The following is a 20,166-nucleotide window of genomic DNA, read 5'->3' on the forward strand; positions in this document are numbered from 1 at the left end:
TTATGATATTAATGGATTCAAATAAATTAATATGAATTAGTTGTAATGAACTAGAGATACTTAGTTAACTTTTAGGTTTCAAGCTACTCTTAATAAGTTTTCCTAGTTGGCATGCATTATAAATTTTATTTTTAACAAATTTAATTTTATGTATTTCTCTTACAAGTTCTTTAATTTCAAGATTTATGAGATTAAAATTTTAGGCATTCATCTATTGTGAAAATCAAATTCTTCATCAAGTGAGATTAATTATAAGATTCTTGAATAATCTTTACTTAAATATAATCTTTTGTATATTATCTCATATAAACTTAAAGAATATATATATATATATATATATATATATATATATATATATATATATATATATATATATATATATATATATATATATATATATATTCAGCCTCTCCATAAGTTCTATAGAGCATCCTCTTTGGATAATTTATAGAAAAACTGAAATTTAAAGATACATGAGATATTTATAAAATAATTAAATCTTAATTTTTAGAGTTTACTCCTTCATGACAAATTTTTTACTAGAATTCTGTCCCCCTAAAGATATCAACTTTAGAAATCCTAAAATATTTATAAAATCCCAGTACCATCCACCGTATGTCACAAATAATTAGCTAAAAGATCATTAGTTTTCCAAAAACTAACCCTTCTTGCCATAATTTAGTCTGTTAGGGCTTTAGTTCAACTGCCTATCCAATAAATTCTAGTAATGTTTCATAAAGTTAGACTCAAAAGAATCTACTTGGTAAGTATTTTTTTTTTTAAAATTAGATTATATGATGGACAAAGAATTCTCTACATTTTTCAGATTTTTCAGATTAGATTTTTCATCATATTAAATTTATGTGAAAATAATCTCTACTTTTAGAGGTAAAATGGTGTATATTAGTTCTCTTTAAATCCTGTATTAATAGAAACCCAGTACAATGGATCTGTCGAGAAAAAAAAAATATATATATATATATATATATATATATATATATATATATATATATATATATATATATTTGTGGTCTTCACAGGATGTGTTCAATTAGATAGGATGTGAATAATCCAGCAAAAAGCCGCCACATCCACTATTAACTGTCGCCCTCTCCGTTAAAGAGAGTCCAAAGACCTTCACTAATTCCACAGTTGGAAAAATTGGTCATGGAAGTTTATTCAAATCAGAAAGCAAATGATTTCACACCCTCGTCCTCTTCCTCCCCTCAGCCTTATATCTTCCTCCGCCACCGTGTGGCTACAGCAACCTCCATTTTCTTCAGTCAGCCATGAAGCTGATCCATGCCCCAACTCCCCTCCTCAACCTTCTCTTCCTCCTCTTCTCCTTCTCGCCTTCGAACACCGCAGCAGAAACAGAAACGCAAGCTCTTCTAGCGTGGAAATCCAGCCTGCTCCAGCCTGACTCTCTTGCCTCATGGTCCCTCGCCAACTCCACCACCCCATGCGAGTGGTTCGGCGTTCGCTGCGACTCCGGCGGCAGCGTCGTCGTGCAGCTGAGTTTACCGTATTCCAACCTCGTCGGCACTCTCGGTAACTTGGATTTCTCCTCTTTGCCCAACCTCACAACTCTCGATCTCAGCTACAATAACCTCGCCGGCGCCGTCCCTTCCAACATCTCTGCTCTGTCCAAACTCACCTCATTAGACCTCAGCAGTAACAACTTCAGCGGATCCATTCCGCGGGAGATTGGGCAGCTGTCGGAGCTCCTCGAGCTCCGTCTCGACAACAACAGCTTCGGCGGAGGGATACCCTACCAGCTTAGCGGTCTGCAGAAGGTGCAGCTCCTCGACCTCGGATCCAATTACTTGGAAACACCGGACTACTCCAATTTCACCGGCATGCCTTCTTTGACATACCTCGATCTGTTCCTCAACAGCCTGACAGAAGAATTCCCTCCGTTCATACTGAAATGCACCAACTTAACATACCTTGATCTCTCAGCGAACGGATTCACAGGTCCAATCCCGGAGTCATTGGCTATCAACTTAGTAAGCCTCGAGTACCTGAATCTTTCATTTAATTCCTTTGAAGGAGTAATTCCAGCTTCTCTTGCTAAGCTACCGCGGCTTCGAGACCTTCGCCTGGGAGGAAACAACCTCGTCGGAGGGGTGCCGGCGACACTAGGATCCATTTCCAGCCTTCGAGTTCTTGAGCTTTACAACAACTCATTGGGTGGACCGATTCCACCTTCGCTAGGTCAGCTCCAGAAGCTGGAACGCCTCGACATCAAATTGGCAGGACTGAACTCCACCATCCCTCCTGAACTCGGCAACTGTACCAATCTGAACTACATAGAACTGTCTACCAATCGGCTCGAGGGAGAATTTCCAGGATCCTTTGTGAAGCTCACCAAAATGAGGGAGTTCGGGATCTCCTCCAACTCGCTTTCCGGCAAGATCCCGTCGGACTTCTTCGGTAGTTGGCCTCAGCTTATTTCCTTTCAGGTGCAGAACAACTCCATCACTGGGCGGATTCCCTCGGAGATTGGACTAGCGACGAATCTGACATACCTCTTCCTCTACACCAACAATCTTTCCGGTCCAATTCCGGTGGAGATTGGGAATTTGGTGAACTTGTTCCAGTTGGATCTGTCAGAGAACTCGCTGACGGGTACAATCCCTTCGACAATCGGCAACCTCACGAACTTATCTGTCTTGAATCTCTTCTACAACAATCTCACCGGCTCGATCCCGGAGGAGATTGGAAACATGACTGCACTGGCTAGCATTGACCTCAACACCAACAATTTAGAGGGGGAGCTGCCAAGTTCCATCGCTGAGCTTCCAAACCTTGCTTCTCTATCCGTCTTCACCAACAACCTCGCTGGTAGCATCCCCCGAGACCTCGGACAGAATGGCCTGTTGCAGAACGTCAGCTTCTCGAACAATTCCTTCTCCGGTGAACTGCCTCGAGGATTGTGCACCGGCTTCGCCCTTCACCACCTCCTGGTGAATAGCAACAATTTCTCCGGCTATTTGCCGTCTTGTTTGCGGAATTGCTCGAAGCTGCTTCGAGTCCGATTGGACTGGAACCACTTCAGTGGGAACTTAGAAGAAGCTTTCGGAGTACACCCCGACCTTGTTTACTTAGACCTCACTGGAAACCAGTTGACTGGCACGCTCTCGCCGGACTGGGCAGAGTTCAAGAGCCTCACTTACTTGCACGTAGACGGCAATAGCATCTCCGGTGACATTCCCGCAGCATTGGGAAACATGACCAATCTACAAGATCTGAGCTTGGCGTCAAACTATCTGGCAGGAGGCATCCCACCTGAAATCGGGAAATTGGAGTTCTTATTTAAGCTCAACTTGAGCAGCAACATGTTAACAGGTTCGATTCCTTCAGAGCTAGGAGAGCTTGATCCACTAACACATCTTGATCTATCAGGAAATGAACTCACTGGCCGAGTCACTGCGGAGCTCGCTAATCTGAACGACCTGTTGTTGTTGGATCTGAGCATGAATAAGTTGAGAGGGGAGATACCATATCAGATAGGAAACTTGAATTCTCTCCAAATTCTGTTAGACTTGAGTAGCAATTCTCTCTCTGGGACGATACCATCAAATCTTGGGAAGCTGACGAGGCTGCAAAAGCTCAACATCTCCCATAACAATCTTTCAGGTGAAATCCCAGATTCTTTATCAGAAATGGTCAGCCTGGAATCTGTGGACTTCTCCTACAACAATTTCACAGGTCCGATTCCAGAAGGAGGTGCTTTCCGGAATGCGTCTTTCGAAGCCTATGTGGGTAATCTGGGGCTATGCGGAGATGTGAAAGGCTTACTTTCTTGTTTCTCTACCTCCGTTGAAGTTTCTCACAAGCATCACAAACGACTCGTCATCGCGATCGTTGTTCCAGTTGTGGGGGTGTTGGTGTTGGCGGCCACAGTCATAACGATCATGCTATTATGCAGGGATGACCCTCGAGAGAAGCTTGAGATGGAGAAAGCAGCCAGGGAAAGTTCCGAGTCATCGATATGGGAAAGAGAATGCAAGTTCACTTTCATGGACATTGCGAATGCGACGGGCAACTTCGACGAAGCTTGCTGCATTGGAAGAGGACGATTCGGAAGCGTCTACAAGGCGGAGCTGCCGACAGGGCAGGTAGTTGCTGTGAAGCGTTTTCACGTTGCGCATTCTGAAGAGATGGTGAACATGTATCAGAAGAGCTTCGACAACGAGATCGCAGCTCTCACAGAGGTCAGACACCGAAACATCGTGAAGCTGCACGGGTTCTGCTCGAAGAGCGGATACATGTACTTGGTGTACGAGTACGTCAGCAGGGGTAGCTTGGGGGAGGTGCTGCATGGGGAGGAAGGGGGGACGAAACTGGACTGGGCGATGAGAGTGAAGGTTGTACACGGGTTGGTTCATGCCTTGGCCTATCTGCACCACGATTGCTCCCTGCCGATCGTGCATCGTGATGTCTCGGTGAACAACATCTTGCTGGAGTCGGATTTCGAGCCTCGTTTGTCCGATTTCGGAACAGCGAAGTTGTTGAACCCTGATTCTTCCAATTGGACCACTGTTGCTGGATCCTACGGCTACATGGCTCCAGGTAACAACACCTCTTCCATTCTCATACTGCATTCACCTGGACATTATATGATTCAACCTGATGAACTTGTTTTGCAGAGCTCGCTTACACAATGAGGGTGACAGAGAAATGCGATGTCTACAGCTTTGGGGTTGTAGCACTGGAAGTCCTGATGGGGAAGCACCCAGGGGAACTCATTTCCTCTCTGCCTTCGTTGCCGGAAGGAAAAGAATTGTTGCTGAAGGAAACGCTGGACCAACGATTGCCTGCTCCGGCCGGCCAGTTAGCAGAGGAGGTCGTCTTCATCGTGAAGGTGGCACTGGCGTGCATTAGCAGCAATCCATCGTCGCGTCCTTCCATGCGTTTCGTCGCGCAGGAGATATCTGCTCAAACCCAAGCTTGCATTCGTCAGCCGTTCGAAACGATTACAATCGGCATGCTAAATGGTTTTCAGGAATGATGAATTAATCGAGCTGTAAGAGAAGAAATTGTTTTGGCTGAGGGAAGAAGAAGAGGATGTGCAGACAGTATATGTGCAGCAGTACAGTTTGGTATTTCATTTTCTTTTGTATACTTGTATAGATAGGATGTGCCACAAATCCTGTCAAAGAAAAATGTTTTGTATTTAAGGAACATATCTCACATCATTCATGAAAATGCATAGTCTCGAGAATTTTTCGTTTTCTATGTTCAAAAGATTCAGAATAATTCAGCTTTTACTTTATATCTTTGGTCAGCTTAAGACCATGACCTCTAATTTGGGTGGGAATAGTGACTAAGAAGAAAAAAAATTGTGTTTGAACAATGAGGTTAGACTAAGTTTTGTAGGATTCAAAAGTTTCTTGTGGAAAATTTATTTCATAAGAGCATTTACTATATATTAAAATGCCAAGACTCGTGCCTATCTCACCCTTGCCATTGTCACCATGCATTCTTACTTCACTCTCAGAAGAATTAGCCTTTATCTTGACTAGTTTCATATTGTTGGTCAAATTCTTAATGTTCTTTTGGGTCACTCTCAGAAGAACTAGTCTTTATCTTAACTATTTTCATATTATTGGTCAAATTCTAAATGTGGATATAATCTATTTCTGAGTGTAGTATTAGTTCATCTTCGACGGCATGTGTCGTTGACTATTTGTTAGATTTCTGAATTATTTTTATGATAACCAAATATATTTGACAAGAATGGTCAATATTTTCCATCATCGTTGGTCTTTTATACTCCTCAAATGTGAAACCCAGCTCAAAATTTGACCAGTTTAGTCCCATAATGAAAATTTGACCAGTTTATACTCATGATTTAGACCACTTGAATTAAGTATCAATTATCTCATAAGATTTTCTTTTAGGCCAAATAATAGAATAATTTAATCATAAGACCACTAAATTAAGTTAATCTTTTTTTGAAAGCCTGTTAGAGAATATATATATACATATATATATGTATATATATATATATACTCTTAACAGACTCTCATGTGTGTATGCACACGTGCCACGGAAGTGAAATAAGAAAGGCCTGACATTTATATGGGCCTTTACGGACATCCGATCCCCTTTCCCTCCCTCGATCCAAACATGACTCTTCCAATTCCGACATCTGACGCGATCATTCGCTTTCGCCTCCCTTTTGCCACTTCGATCGCAGCCCCTCAATCCCTTCTCCGCCGAAATCAATGCTCCAAGGCCCGTCAAATGCTCCACTTATTGTGCTCCAATCCTTCCCCAAGAGCTACAGGGCCCCGAAACGCCTCGATCCGGCCGGAGCCTCCCTTCCGCTGCGATCGGGCGGCCTAAAGCTTGAATTGGCGCCACCAATCTTCTCAGATACACGACCCCCATCCCCCGGATTGTCCGCTGGTCAAGGGTTCCTGAAACGTTATAATTGAGTTCTCAGGGGCAGTTAATCGTTGATCAAGTGGTCCACCAGGAACCCGCAGGAGCGTCGACTTTTGGGATGCGATTCGAGGTATGGAGCTCGTTTGAGTTATAAAAAACCGGATTTTGATGGTTTCCGTGGATGTACGAGAGTTCTTCAAGCAGAGCAATTTCCTTCAGGTGAGATGGCTTTAGGTTTGTGACTTTCTGTATTGCTTTCCTTAAATCAATTCCTGTAAACGAGGTAATGCCAATGACCTTGATATAATTACTGTATATTTTTCATATTGTCTGTTAATTAGAACATAAATATATGGTTGCAGCTGTAAATTGATAACATAACCTTGTGAACAGCTTTCTATGACTGATGATTAAAAAGTATGCTGCAAATCATCAGTACCACGGACTTAGCATTGTTCAAGACTCGGTTCCTCATTGTCATTGTCACTGAGCTTGTTGAAGAGGAGATTGCTTCTTCATTTGTCGTGTATGCTACAGTGACTGGAGATGTATAATATGGCATTATGAGTGGCTACACCTATTTCAGTCAGTCAAGTCAGAAAAAATAATCTCAGGATTTGGATTAAGGCTTTCTTCAAGTATTAGACAACGGATTAGGGACATAGTAGCTGAGTGAAATGCTCTTTTGAAGAGGGAAAACATATCCTTAATTGATAAGTGCCATCATACTGTATTCTGGATTTTGTAGCAAAAAGAAGTTGCACCTTACATTCATGATCATTCTTGTTAAGACCAACAATACATTCTTTATCATGTCAGGATCTTTTTTTCTCCATATTGTTTATTTAATTACTGTATCTGCTGAAGATCCAGAATACTCGAGAACCCACCATTTCTTATGTGTGTTCTGTCATGAGACATCTTGCCTTTCCTGTTTCATAATCAAACTGGAGTCTGATGTCAAAAAATATTGATCCAAAGTTTCTTGCATTGAATAGGTGGAATGCATATCCCTGAGAAACTTCTGCTTTGTGTATCTTTGTTGACATTGAAAAACGTTGATCCAAAGTTCTCATGCTAACTAGGTACAATGCATCCGTAAGAAACTTTTCTTGTAATTCTTTGTTTTTCTCACTCTATTTTTTTGTTTCAAAAATCATGCATAAACTTACATGTTATTCAACCTTTGTAACTTACAAAGCCTATGGTGTTAAGGTTGAAGATATGTTTCTTGTTGCTGAAACAATGGTATGAGACAATGGGGGTAAAAAACTTTGTGGTGCTAACATCAGTTTCTGGGTCATTCATTTTATTAAATGGTGATATTGGCTACATCAGCTGTTGAATGGCTACAGATGAAAACAACAACCAAAACTAAAGACTTCTCAGATCTTAATTTCTGTGCTCATATCCAAGATTCTAGAGTAAAGTTGTACGAAAAAGAGTTCACACCACTAATGTGCGTAAGGATGTCCGAGTCAAGTATGTCTTCTTCCTTCACCGCCACCTGCAAATAGAAACAACAATATGTTACAAGAATTTTGGAAGATGTGCTTTCTCCTAGTAGGAGCAACATCTTGAAGTTAACTTAGATACCCAGGCTCATTTATAAAATCATGTTTCCTGTAGATTCAAATTTTGGAAGATATGTTTTCTCCTGGTGAAGTAGGATCAACTTCTTGAAGGTAGCTTCGATACGAGGCTCATTTATAAAATTTTGTTTCCTGTAGCTTCAAAATTTGGAAGATATGCTTTCTCCTAGTGAAGTAAGAGCAACTTCTTGAAGTTAGCTTAGATACTGAGGCTCATTTATAAAATCTTGTTTCCTGTGAATCCATGATTTAAATCATGCTACAGCCTGTGAGTGAATTCCGACTGGAGCCTTTTTATGTAAGTGTTTGATTCTTTTATTCTGATCGTAAGAAAATTGAATCTTCAAAATGTAGCTTGAATTTGTACATTGATTGTCTTTTAAGCTATTTAACCTCAATAACATTGATTGTATTAGTTCTTTCTTCATATATTTTACGTTTTTGTATTCTGCATGGTACTATCAAGTTAGTGTTCAGATTTCATCATGTTTTGATCATTTGTATTGAAGACGATAAAGTGAGGTGGGCTATTCATTTCTCGTGTTAACAAGTGCTAAGAAAAACTGCTAGAAGTGAAGCATGAGAGTGTGGAAGCAAAAATTGTCTCTTATGCTTCCGTAAAAATGTAATGCAAAATAATATCGGAGTAATTTTATGGCTTATGATTTCAAATTCTATATCATTTTTGAATTTCTAAATTTTCCTTCCAGCTAACCTCAAAATCTTTCTACCTTTTAGCAGATAAATTCTAGTTTTGCATGAACTCAAAAACTTCTGTTGCCTTGCTAGATCCTCTTTGTTTTGTTATGAATGTACTTATGTGACAGATTTCTAAGCTATGAACTGCAGTATATTAGACCTGAAGTCTGAACTCATCTTGGAAGAATGCATCTTGCCTAACAAGCAACAACGGAAAATAAGAGTGCTTACTTCTCCCTCATCATCAAAATCATTGTTACTGGAACCAGACTTTGCTGTCTCTCCAAGTTCATCATTCTTTGCAAACCGCCCACGGACTCTTGGTCTGCTGTCTGCTAGAGTTTTTCTACAAGCATACTGCAGGTATTGTGATCAACTTGGCTGTTAGAGGATGAAATCATTTAGGCTTACATCTCATGACCAGTTAAATTAGTTTTGATGCCATCGATTTTTACCTTGATCTTTTTGCTGAAGTTTCTCTCAGCTCTCTTCTTCATGTATCTGTCGATCTTCTCCTTCCTCTCCTCCACTGACAGGCGCCCTACTTTGAAGCTGGAATCATCCATTGCCGATATATCAGTAGCTGCCAGAGGCATTGGGCTGCAGCCACTTCCTGCCATCGGCACCTTTACCCGGCAAATCAGACTTTTAATAGAAGGCCAAGATATAAGGTGCCAAATTACTGTCATGATTTGACAATTTGTACTTGGCGTGCTGAATCTATTTGTTGGTGATGTGGTCAACATAAATAATAGGCTTCGATTCCCAAATCTTGTGTAGAATAATGGTTTAACAGATCAGGCATCTGAAAACTTTTGTCAAAGGAGTGCTGCTGGAGAGATACTATTCCCGTCTCTAATAATTGGTTGTTCAACAGTTCAGGCATCTCTATTGGGCTTTAGAATTGGGTGTACATTATCTCAGACCCGTTTCCTTGATGCTCTGATGAATTCGAAGAATAAGAATCAAGTAAATCTAGCTCATGGACCCACTAAAGTAATTGAACCAGTCAACATGATTTTGAATAGGCAACATGGGACCCAAACACGTCATGCGGTGCCAAATGAGGATTTCAAGAGAATGATGTGGTTGTCCGGTTAGGAGTTAGATCACGAGGATGTTGAGGCGGCGCTTGTATTTTTAACGTTAGATCTTTTGGTCTCTACTCCAGTAGGGTTGACCAATCATAGTGCCACTTAAATCGTGCTTGCCATGAAAAATATGACGGCATTTAAAGACACAGTAACAGTTAGTACCCGTAAGTCGTCCGTGCCGTACGCTGTTGGCGGCGCCTGCGACTGCCCGTACCACGCATGATCATTCTCCCTCCTCTGGTTTTCCGCCACGTCGGCTGGGTTCGCGAGACCGTCGTCGGGCCTCAACACGTCGGCTGCCAATATATCTCCCGCATAAAAGAAGCGGTACGGTCCTCCGCACGCCTCGATGCCACCAGCCTCCATCCCCGTGAACCCCTGCCGCTGCTGCACGTACGCCGCCGCATGCTGGTGGCTCGGTGGGAATGCCGCGGCGTCGGGGGAGTACGGCGGGTAGCCGTTCGTGATCGCGTCGACGACCATGGGATTCTGGTGGTCGAAGGGGTTCAGGTGGTGGTTTCCGGCGTACGGCGTCGGGACCGGGAACATGGCGGGAAGAGGAGGGTTCAACGACGAGGAGGAGGTGGATGAAGGGTAGCAGACAGCGGGGACGGGGTCGGGCTGCTGGGCAGGAGGGGTGTCGAAGAGCGCGTCGATGGAGGGGAAGGGGGAGAAGGAGCCGACGTCGTCCCAGCACCGGGGAGGGGTGGAAGCCGAGGTGCCTTTGTTCACAGCGGCGGCAGTGGCGGAAGATGATGAGGAGTAGACATCGTCGGCGTAGTTGAGGAGCGCGAGGGGGGAGACGTCGTCGTCGTCGTCGAAGTCAAGGATTCGGGGGGCGATTGAGCTGCAGATGCCCTCCTCATTCTCTTCCTGCTCGCGCAATAGCCATTTAAATAAGGAGCTACAACAAGTGTGCAAACTGTTGCTACAGTTGGATTGTTCCAGCAAAAAGAACACACAAAAGAGATACATCTTAAAGCGTCTACGTTGAATAAGCCACATGGAAAGAGACACGTAAAAGCGATTAAATTAAGATAAATAAAGATATTCTTACCCACTATAAACTACGCCACTTCCATCAAGAAGCGTCAGAGATACTGAGATCAACACTGCATAGTAAGTATTGATAAGACACTGACAGATTTCGATGTCTATCTATGGTCTTCTTAAACGTATTATTAGTTTTCAATCGTAGTGAAGCGGGAGAAGACAATTGGTATGTGATAAGGTGGCGTGCTTTTGGCGCGTACTGGCCATTCTGGGTTCGATGAGGCAGGCAGGCACGACACATGTTGTGGTGTTGACTCGAATGTCAAAGTGTATGGTTGACTTCCGGTGGTGGTGGGGTGGGGGATGGCCGGGGAAAGTAGGGTTGGCCGTGAAGAGAAATAGGACGGAAAGACGCGGCTCCTGGCAATCATGACAGCGAGTTCACCACAACTGTTCAGGATGACCTACGTCTCAGGAGACCGTTCCATGATCTCTCTCACAAGGTCAACCAAGGAGGAGAGTTACTTGATGTTGGCATTTACCCATATGCCAGTAGATGAGATCCATTAAATATATATTCTTCAAGACATGAAAGTTCATTCTTTGATTTATTTATTTTTATGTCTTATTCTTCTTTTTTCTGCTTGGAAAACAAGATAAATATGAGATTGACAAGTCAATTTTGATTTATTTTAATTATCATGTGGATGTTAGACAAACTTCGACCAATTAAGTTATTTACAGAAATATGTAAAGTGAAAAGTATGCAAATATCATTTTAATCCCATAAATCTAAGAACATCAAAGTGTGAATGGCCCCGAGCTCATGTAAGGATCAATCACAAGTCATCATAAAAGAAGGGAACTCGACTTGTTTGTCTTGTAACAGTGACAGGTATATGCTCAACAGCATTTACAACAGTTAACAGTTGTACAAAGCTGACACGTTTAGGGAATGAGAGCTACCTTTAAATTTCAGGACTTTGAAGCTGATGACCAACGAGATCACTGGTCCTCTGGTGGATGCACTAAAGCCAAATCTAAAAGATTCTCCACAAGCAAGTGCTCTTTGCCTTGTCCAAATTGATATGGATTGGGATTGGGTTCCCTTTATGTATTGGACATTATGTGAACTTGGGAAGGGCAAGCATTAGGAAGAGAATTCTTAGAAGAAAGGTGAACACCTTCCTCATATTACTGTTTACTACACCCTTCTATCTCTCAGCCACCAAAAGTATGTGTCCCATTAACAAGGAGAGCAATGGCCTGCAGATGTGATTCCTATTGTCTGATCTGCTAAGCCAGTACGATGCATGCCAATCCAGATCGTAAAGGGACCACCTTTTCGTGGTGCTAAGACTCGCCCTCTATGAAGTTTTTGTAAAGATTAATACTTTCAGGCATTGATGTTTCTCGATCAACATAAATAACTCCAACAATATGGGCTTACGATTAGGAGTTTACTGAAGAATTATGAATCGAGAACAGAACATTCAGGTGCAAGACACAAGTGAAAGGAAAAGAGATCATGTAATAAATGACGTAGAAGATTGAAGAAGGAGAGGATGAAACCCCTAGTAAACGTTGGGAACACCATAAAGGATATCAAGCTGCATAAGGAATAGAGAAATATCTAAAGATCTAGTGAAAATAATGAATAGAAATATTTGAAGTTTTGAGTTCCAAGGTAGTCTAGATTATGATACAAGAAACAATCCGCAAAGCATTATTACCAACAAACAAGCTTATGAGATTCACATGGAAAATTCCCAGATGAAACATGAGAGACTGAGAGAGAGAGAGAGAGAAGAGTGATGAATCCTTTTTACAGACTGAAAACCTTGATGAGAATTAATGTGAGAACTTACTTCACGATAGAAAGGTAAAAGACACAAAGGTCTCCACAACACAATCTGATACAAGTTATATGTGCATAGTGATCACGTAAAACTCTCAATATAAAATAAAAAAAATTCAAAGAAATAGACAAACTAGGAAGCATTTTAAGACACTTACACCGAAGAGCTGCGCTGCCGCTGCATGAAAAACCAAGTCTTCCTGCATGCCCTTGTCGCCTACTCCCCGCAATATTAATGAACTGCAAAGTAAGGACAAAGAGAAGGGAGTAGTATTGTTTGCTTCTTGGCTTTGACCCTAAGCCTAGTCTAAGACAAATCGTTGTATCATCTCAAAGAAGACAAAATACGGGGAAGAAAATGGATAAAAGGAAGGGAAAGACTTAACCCATACCATGCATGGACCTCCGTCCTGTGAATATGTATATGCAAGAGAAGAAGGGGATGGTTAGGAAGGAGAGAAGCAGTGGTTGTTCGCGTTTCTAAGAATAGGGGAAGGAGAAACGATCAAACGATGAAGAAGGTGGGAATTTAGAAGGGAGCGAGTACAACAGCCGTCGTCGGGCACGTGCAGAGAACGATTCCGCACGTGCCGGCGCGTTCCTGTTTTGGGCGCACCATGTGACCCGGCAAATCACGACTCGAGTCCTGCCCGAAAGGAGTGCGAAATGACTTTTATGCCCTCGATCGGGGGCGTGAATCACATATCCGTACCCATGCCACGTTGTTGGATCCCGTCCAACCCATCCAGAGACGTGTACTGTTACGATGACATGGCATCCCGGTGGCAGATATCACTGCGACCGACATGAGTCACGTTGTCTACGGAGACTTGCTTCAATTTACTTATAAGACACTTTGATCAACTCGAAAGATATCAACATCTTTGCATCAGTAACTCAGTTTCATTGAAATCGATACCTTTATATCGATCAATATATGTTCTGCAGGCAAGAAAGAACAGAACGCTATAGCCCTTCGACAAGTCTAAATATATATATATCTACATGCTCGATGCTTTTGGAACTTCAAATCTCCTCAACAAGTTTTCTCTCTCAACCTCTTCATGAAACCATAGTCTTCTTCGTAGAACCAACGTCTAACCTATGTATGAAAGGAGGATCATGGGGAACCTCTGACGTCTGTTTCTATTTTATGAGTCAGCTGCCAATACGACTTGCAGATTTCTCCTCGAATCCAAGTGTCTCATAAGCAAGCATCAAAGGTAAGAGAAACATAAGGAATATAACATAGAGAAACATATATTGAAGTCTACAGGCGGATCAAAATCTAATGCAAACCTGCAGGCAAATCAGCACTTGGCACATCACCACGATGCCTAAAATTCTCATCGCTTCCAATACTATCTTTGGGCAAGACACCAGCGAGAGTCCAACGCATTGGATAACTGCTGGTTGCAGACAAGACTCGCAGCATAATTCAACTGTGAAGTTAAACACTATGAGATGTGTCGTATGTTTCGAAAACCTCAAGAAAACACATTAGAAAGAAAAGCTGATGCATCTGTTAACCTTTATTCAAGAATAGGATTCAAGTCATTGTTCTGTCATCTAATAGCAAGATTAAGGCAGTGCTGTCAATCAACATGACTAGTTCAGAGTCGTGCCACTCCAGCATTTATTAATGCCCATCAGTCTCAAAAAAGGAGGCCTTCCATCAGACTTAAGATATATATATCTTATCCCCCCGCACCCTCCACATAGTAATTAATACAGGGATTCCACTGTAATGTATGCAAAGTTTAAAGAGAGAGGAGAGGAGAAAGGAAAATACGTAAGACTGACATCTTCCTTCAAGTGGTGGTCGCTGCTGCTTCTTTAGGCGTGTGGGGTGAACTCCACGCCTTTCATTCCTCTTCGAACAACTGTTGATGTCTCCACTTGGATGATTTGGGCTGCTGCCTATGGCCTTATGTATGACGCCCGGACATAGCAAACTATCTCACCGTCCTCATGAACCGGAATGCTTGGTGTTGTGCCTCATGAGGACGACGTGAATGAAATCCACCAGCTTTGAACCCCTAATATATTGTGTTCCAATATATTGCAAAAGAGACAATATTCTAGTCGATGCTGACGAGACGTCATATCCTCGGAGAACCATCATGCTCAATGATGCTAACAATATAGAATTTATTCATTAGAATATTATAAATGAGATAAATTGATTTATAACTCAATTAGAAAATAGCTCATAGGTATCATCAGTAAAGAAACAAGAACAACCAAATATGAAGACTTCTGCACTAAATAAAGTGTTTTTGAATAAGCTCATAGTATAGTGTTCTTAGCACGTCTAGCAAATATATTATTCAAAAATATTATAATTAAAAATACTAATTAAATTGTTTTTGAATAGACTCATAGTTTTCTTGGCAAATATGCTATAAATTTATTCAAAAAAATACTATAATTAAAAATAGGACCGATTCATCTCATCTCATGAGTCGATACTATTTTAATTGTTTTATCATTGATACATTTTAGCGATTACAACAAATGAATGATATCTTTTGGAAAATTAGAAAAAAAGACATCTCTGGAAAAAAAAAGAGTAAAAAGAGATTTTTTTTCTCGAAAATTCATCCTAAATTATTAATATTTTTAAATAATTCTTTTGGTATGATGCATGGAGAAGAAAAAAAAGAAAAAGAGGGGAAAATGGGGGAAGGAAGACGATGTGGATGCTTGTACTTTGTTGTCAAACCACTGCAGCTTAATCGTCTTAGCAGTAGGAGCAATTCCACAGACAACCTATTCCGATAACGATGTTCACCGGGAGGCACTTCACCCACTTTAGAACTACTCCACCAAATCACATCCACTATCACTTCATTTGATGTGAGTGGCTGTTCCAATTCATATGCGGAAATTGATGGCTGAAGAAGCCGAATAAAAATCTCAAGGCATATCGCTAATATGGCAGCAAAGAATGCATGTGTTTACCTAATAAGTAGCCATTATGAAGTCGGAATGGAATCTAATCGAGAAGATTTATCAGGAACAAGTGCAGATAGATAGATTCCCTGCTGCTAATCCACAATCTACCGTGACATCCTATTTTATTCTTCTTGGTTGTCAAAATTGATAAGCTTCGGCTATTAGAATGATCCAATATATCTATCAACTTTAACATATTCTCTCATGTGTAAATCAATCTATACTTGATGTTTTTATTTTTGCCTTTTTTTTTTTTAATTTTGACACACAGGATAACAGTGGACATCAACATGATAACCGATTATTTGATCTAAATGCCTCTAAATTCATTGAAATATTTATTTATCTTTGCTTTAAGTAGCTGTTAGACTATGATTGGAATTAGGCTAAAGCGTTCGGGCACAATATATTTGTAATCTTTACAAATAATTTAAAATTATTCTCATGTGATGGTGTTATATGAGGATTTATGTGTTAGAATTATATTTAGGGAGTGACATATTTTCGAAGATCGATATCGGTAGCCTCAATAGATAAAAAATTAAGAGTAATCAGATCAAACGACTATTAAAGATTATATATATATTGGTTCTTTTGCTCTTGTGTTTTACTTCTTAAAATTTACAAGTTTTTAAAATTTTATTTAAGGCTAAACCACTATTAATGTGATAATATCAAAGCTTGATTTTCTCAACAGTAAGATTAATGTCCTTGAGAGATATTTTATAACTCATCTATGTTCCATTTGATGGACTATCTAAGTCTTGTTGGATTTATGACTTAATATTGAAAATAAATTTTAAAATATTCTATAATCATAAATGGATTTATAGTGACAAAACCACTGAAAAATGATATATTTTAAAAAATAATTATATGATTTAAATATCAAATTCATGTATGCTTTGTATAACACTTTCAATTTAAAGAGTTGGATTAAATTTCTATGAAATTACTTTTGATAATTTTTGTACTTTGAAAATTATCAATATAAACTTGATTTTTTTAATGATGATGTCAAAGTATATCATTAGTGACATATTTACTTGGATTTTTAGATATTGACATCTCAATTTAATCCTACACGATAAGATGTGTAATACCTTAATGTATTCTCACATTAATATTGGGTAAGATTTAGATTGACTTAGGAGTGAATAATATATGTATTATTATTATCTGAAGTTTAAATTTTTTTTTTATCAATGGTTCATATTTAATAAATTAATGAGAGAGTTAGTTATCTCATCGTATTATCATAAATTGTCAATGGTTTATTTTTATGGGATAGTACGTAAGGTTTTAATGTCCTTATCAAAAGTTTGGAACCCTAAGAGAAAAATGGTGTCCTCCTCCTTTGAAACGAGGAGGACAAGCATCAACCCCTCTTCTCTATGAAACGTATACCTTCTCCCCATCTTCCTACTACATTATTTAATCACTTTGTCCCTCGTAATGCCACAACCTCTCTTCCTCCCTCCTCACTACTATTCCCCGAAGCCTCTCAACTCCTTTCGTTTCTCTGCTCGATCCATTCCTTCATCATTGCAATCTTCTTCACCACCCTCCCACCTAATGAAGCTTTGGTAGCCAAGGTTTCGAAGGCTTTTAACGAAAGTCACTGATGCCGCTACAAAAATCGAGGGATGTTTTCTACAAGATGATGATGATCCTGCATGGACGAGATTTTTTGAGAAAGAGGGCCCCAAAGCTCGCAATAAACCTCCCCACCTCAGTGCTCTTAAACACACTAGACAAAAGAAAAAGAAAGATACTCTTCCTGATACGACTATTCATGCTAAGAGAATGTATCATCTACTTCTACTTAACATGTTTGGGATTGTCAAGATGCCCGCAAGCAGCACCGGCAAGGCCATCTCAATAAACACAACATTTCTCTACTAGTTCTTCTTGGAAACTCATTTACAAGAATCGGACAATGTTGCCTTCCTACGGCACCTTTTGGGTGGGAGAAACTAGAAAGGATATTGTACTCCTTCTAATGGAAGAGTTGGTGGCATTTTTGTGGCTTGGTGGTCAATCAGTTACTCTACTGGTGGCAGAAGAAGGTAAACCTACTTGGCTCCTGACTATAGTTTATGCGAATGTGCTATGCATGAAGAACTCTTATGCAATAAATTTTCCACAAGAAACTTTTGAATCCTACAAAACTTAGTCTAACCTCATTGTTCAAATACACAATTTTTTCTTTAGTCACTATTCCCACGAACAAATGTGTTGATGAGTCAGCATGGCCTGGTCCACGGGTCAATGTCGAGAGTCTTCTGCCGGCTGAGCTGGATGCTGAGGTCGACCGGGCCCTCACGACAGGGTGCTGATCAGCGTTCCTTGGTGTGCTGATCCGGGCGCTATGTATGTCATGTTGCATCTCTCCTTCTCCGGGGTGGTTGGCAACTCGTCTTCATGAGATAGTCGTGTTTTCATGCAAAAATGGCCCTTGTCGGGATCACCCGACGATGCCTCTCCGACGAGCAAGTCAGTGGAGTGATCAATTGATCTTTCTCTCCCCCCCCCTTTTCCTGGATCAAGTTGGGGGTATTTATACCTGCGTGCGGGAATTGGTTGGGCCCTGGTCTGGCATGGCCATTGACTCTGGGGGCGAAACAACCTCTCTGATGAGGTGACGTCTTCGAGGATGCTTGAACGGCGTCAGACGACACTGCCCCCAGCCCTTAGGGTGGTCAGGCCACATAGTCACACCGTTGGAGCTTGACGTGGCATGCACCCCGCGGTTCTGGAGGCGTACTGTCATGGACAAACTTCTAAACAGGGTGTTTGATGTAATGCTTATGTATGTTTGTGTCTTTTGGTATGTTCATACTTTGTACAGCATGTAGGGGGACGACCGAAGGCTTGATAGTCCCATTTTAGTTGGGTCGGTGGCCGCTTTAGGCTTATAAATAAATGTTGTGTCATGTGGACATGTGTGAGAGATTTTTGGTCCATAATGGATCATTTTACCCTTTGTTGTGCAACTGTTCAGAGCTTGTAAAGTCTGTTTGTAATTTGCATTGTCTATAAAGTATTTTTCGGAGATGTTTGCTTGTGGATCCCGAGTGAGGCATTTTCTCTATCCTGTTCTCTCTTTTATGGGACCTAAGGGATCATGGGAGGCTTCGGGGAGGCTGACCTTTGCGGACGGACACGCAAGGGTGCCGCACGACTTAGGCAAAACCAGCTAAGTCCGTGACAGTACGGTGTTGCGTTGGTCTACAACATTTGTTGGTGGTTCATATAGGGCCAAAATATGCCCTATCACTCCCCCCCCTCCCCTCCCCCCCCCTCTAAGGCGTGCCGACGGATCGTTGACGGTCCGGGAGGCATGCCTGGGTTTGAGGGATATGACAGCGCTGGGCTTTTTGTGGGAGGAACGAATTGATTTGTCGAGGGTAATTTAGGGGGGCGGTGCCCAGTGATCTGGGCAAGACTAACCCTATCGGTCGAACGATAGAGGTCTGTCGAGGTGAAACCGAAGCGTCGAAACCGGCGAGGCAAGGGTGGATTGACTCGTCGGGGGGCGTTTTAGAGGGGCGGTGCCCCATGCTTCAGGGAGGATTGACTCTACTGATCAAAGGGTAGGGGCTTGTCGAGGTGAAACCGACGTGTCATAGGTCGGATAATGGGTTTGGCACGGCCCGGAGTTACGGTTGTCGAGATGCGACTGGGGCGTGGCTAAGGCGTTGGATTGGCCGAGGTGTGCTGAGGCTGTGGCTTGGGCATTGGATTGGCCGAGATGCGCGGCTCGGGCGTTGGATGGCCAATGTGTGTGGCTCGGATGCTGCATTTGGCCGAGATGTGATTCGGGCATTGGATGAACGATGTGCATGGCTCATATGCTAGATTTGGTCGAGATGTGTGGCTCAGGCGTTGGATGGCCGATGTGCATGGCTCGGATGCTGGATTTGGCTGAGATGCGTGGCTCGGGCGTTGGATGGCCGATGTGCATGGCTCGGACGCTGGATTTGGCCGAGATGCGACTCGGGCATTGGATGGCCGAGGTGCATGGCTCGGACGCTGGATATGGTCGAGATGTGACTCGGGCGTTGGATGGCCGAGGTGCATGGCTTGGACACTAGATTTGGCCAAGATGCGACTCAAGCATTGGATGGTTGAGGTGCGTGGCTTGGACGCTAGATTTGGCCGAGGTGCATGGCTTAGACGCTGGATTTGGCTGAGATGCGACTCGGGCATTGGATAGCCGTGGTGCATGGCTCAGACGTTGGATTTGTCCGAGGTGCATGGCTCAGACGCTGGATTTGGCCGAGATGCGACTTGGGTGTTGGATGGCCGAGGTGCGTGGCTTGGACGCTAGATTTGGACGAGATGAGACTCGGGCGTTGGATGGCCGAGGTGCATGGTTGGATGCTAGATTTGGCCGAGGTGCGTGGCTCAAACGCTGGATTTGGCCGAGATGCGACTCGGGCGTTGGATGGCCGAGGTGCGTGGCTCAGACACTGGATTTTGCCGAGGTATGACTCAGGTGTTGGATGGTCGAGGTGCTTGGCTCGGACGCTGGGTTTGGCCGAGATGTGACTCGGGCATTGGATGGCCG

The 20,166-nt window shown here is 42.2% G+C and overlaps 2 protein-coding genes across 3 annotated transcripts; one reads left to right on the plus strand and one right to left on the minus strand.

The window, feature by feature from the left end:
* The first annotated feature begins 1,161 nt into the window (after positions 1–1,161).
* LOC103985673 (MDIS1-interacting receptor like kinase 2-like) lies at positions 1,162–5,244 on the plus strand. Of its 2 annotated transcripts, XM_065184074.1 has the most exons (3): positions 1,162–2,009; positions 2,079–4,578; positions 4,656–5,244. In XM_065184074.1, exons 1-3 carry the CDS (start codon positions 1,290–1,292, stop codon positions 5,015–5,017), a joined length of 3,582 nt encoding a protein of 1,193 aa, XP_065040146.1. In that variant the 5' UTR covers positions 1,162–1,289; the 3' UTR covers positions 5,018–5,244. The 2 variants fall into 2 exon arrangements, with proteins under 2 accessions (XP_065040146.1, XP_009401726.2); XM_009403451.3 differs by having other exon boundaries at positions 1,162–4,578.
* A 2,477-nt stretch (positions 5,245–7,721) lies between these two features.
* On the minus strand, positions 7,722–13,443 carry LOC135673972 (uncharacterized). Its single transcript, XM_065183377.1, has 5 exons — positions 13,348–13,443; positions 9,947–10,657; positions 9,146–9,316; positions 8,922–9,047; positions 7,722–7,906 (listed from the first exon to the last, which is right to left on the minus strand). The coding sequence occupies exons 1-5, from the start codon at positions 13,441–13,443 to the stop codon at positions 7,805–7,807; spliced, it is 1,206 nt and encodes a 401-aa protein (XP_065039449.1). The 3' UTR covers positions 7,722–7,804.
* Positions 13,444–20,166: the final 6,723 nt, after the last annotated feature.

The sequence above is a fragment of the Musa acuminata genome, chromosome BXJ1-5, assembly GCF_036884655.1.
Source record: "Musa acuminata AAA Group cultivar baxijiao chromosome BXJ1-5, Cavendish_Baxijiao_AAA, whole genome shotgun sequence".
Taxonomy (NCBI): domain Eukaryota; kingdom Viridiplantae; phylum Streptophyta; class Magnoliopsida; order Zingiberales; family Musaceae; genus Musa; species Musa acuminata.

What these genes read in the sequence shown, in the direction of transcription:
- LOC103985673 (XM_009403451.3), top strand. Translation starts at nt 1,290, where the DNA reads ATGAAGCTGATCCATGCCCCAACTCCCCTCCTCAACCTTCTCTTCCTC. An exon ending in CTACGGCTACATGGCTCCAG is followed by an intron (nt 4,579 to 4,655) that starts GTAACAACACCT and finishes CTTGTTTTGCAG; the next exon opens with AGCTCGCTTACACAATGAGG.
- LOC135673972 (XM_065183377.1), bottom strand. Translation starts at nt 13,443, where the DNA reads ATGTCGGTCGCAGTGATATCTGCCACCGGGATGCCATGTCATCGTAAC. An exon ending in ACTTCAGCAAAAAGATCAAG is followed by an intron (nt 9,048 to 9,145) that starts GTAAAAATCGAT and finishes CAATACCTGCAG; the next exon opens with TATGCTTGTAGAAAAACTCT. An exon ending in ATTTTGATGATGAGGGAGAA is followed by an intron (nt 7,907 to 8,921) that starts GTAAGCACTCTT and finishes TTCTATTTGCAG; the next exon opens with GTGGCGGTGAAGGAAGAAGA.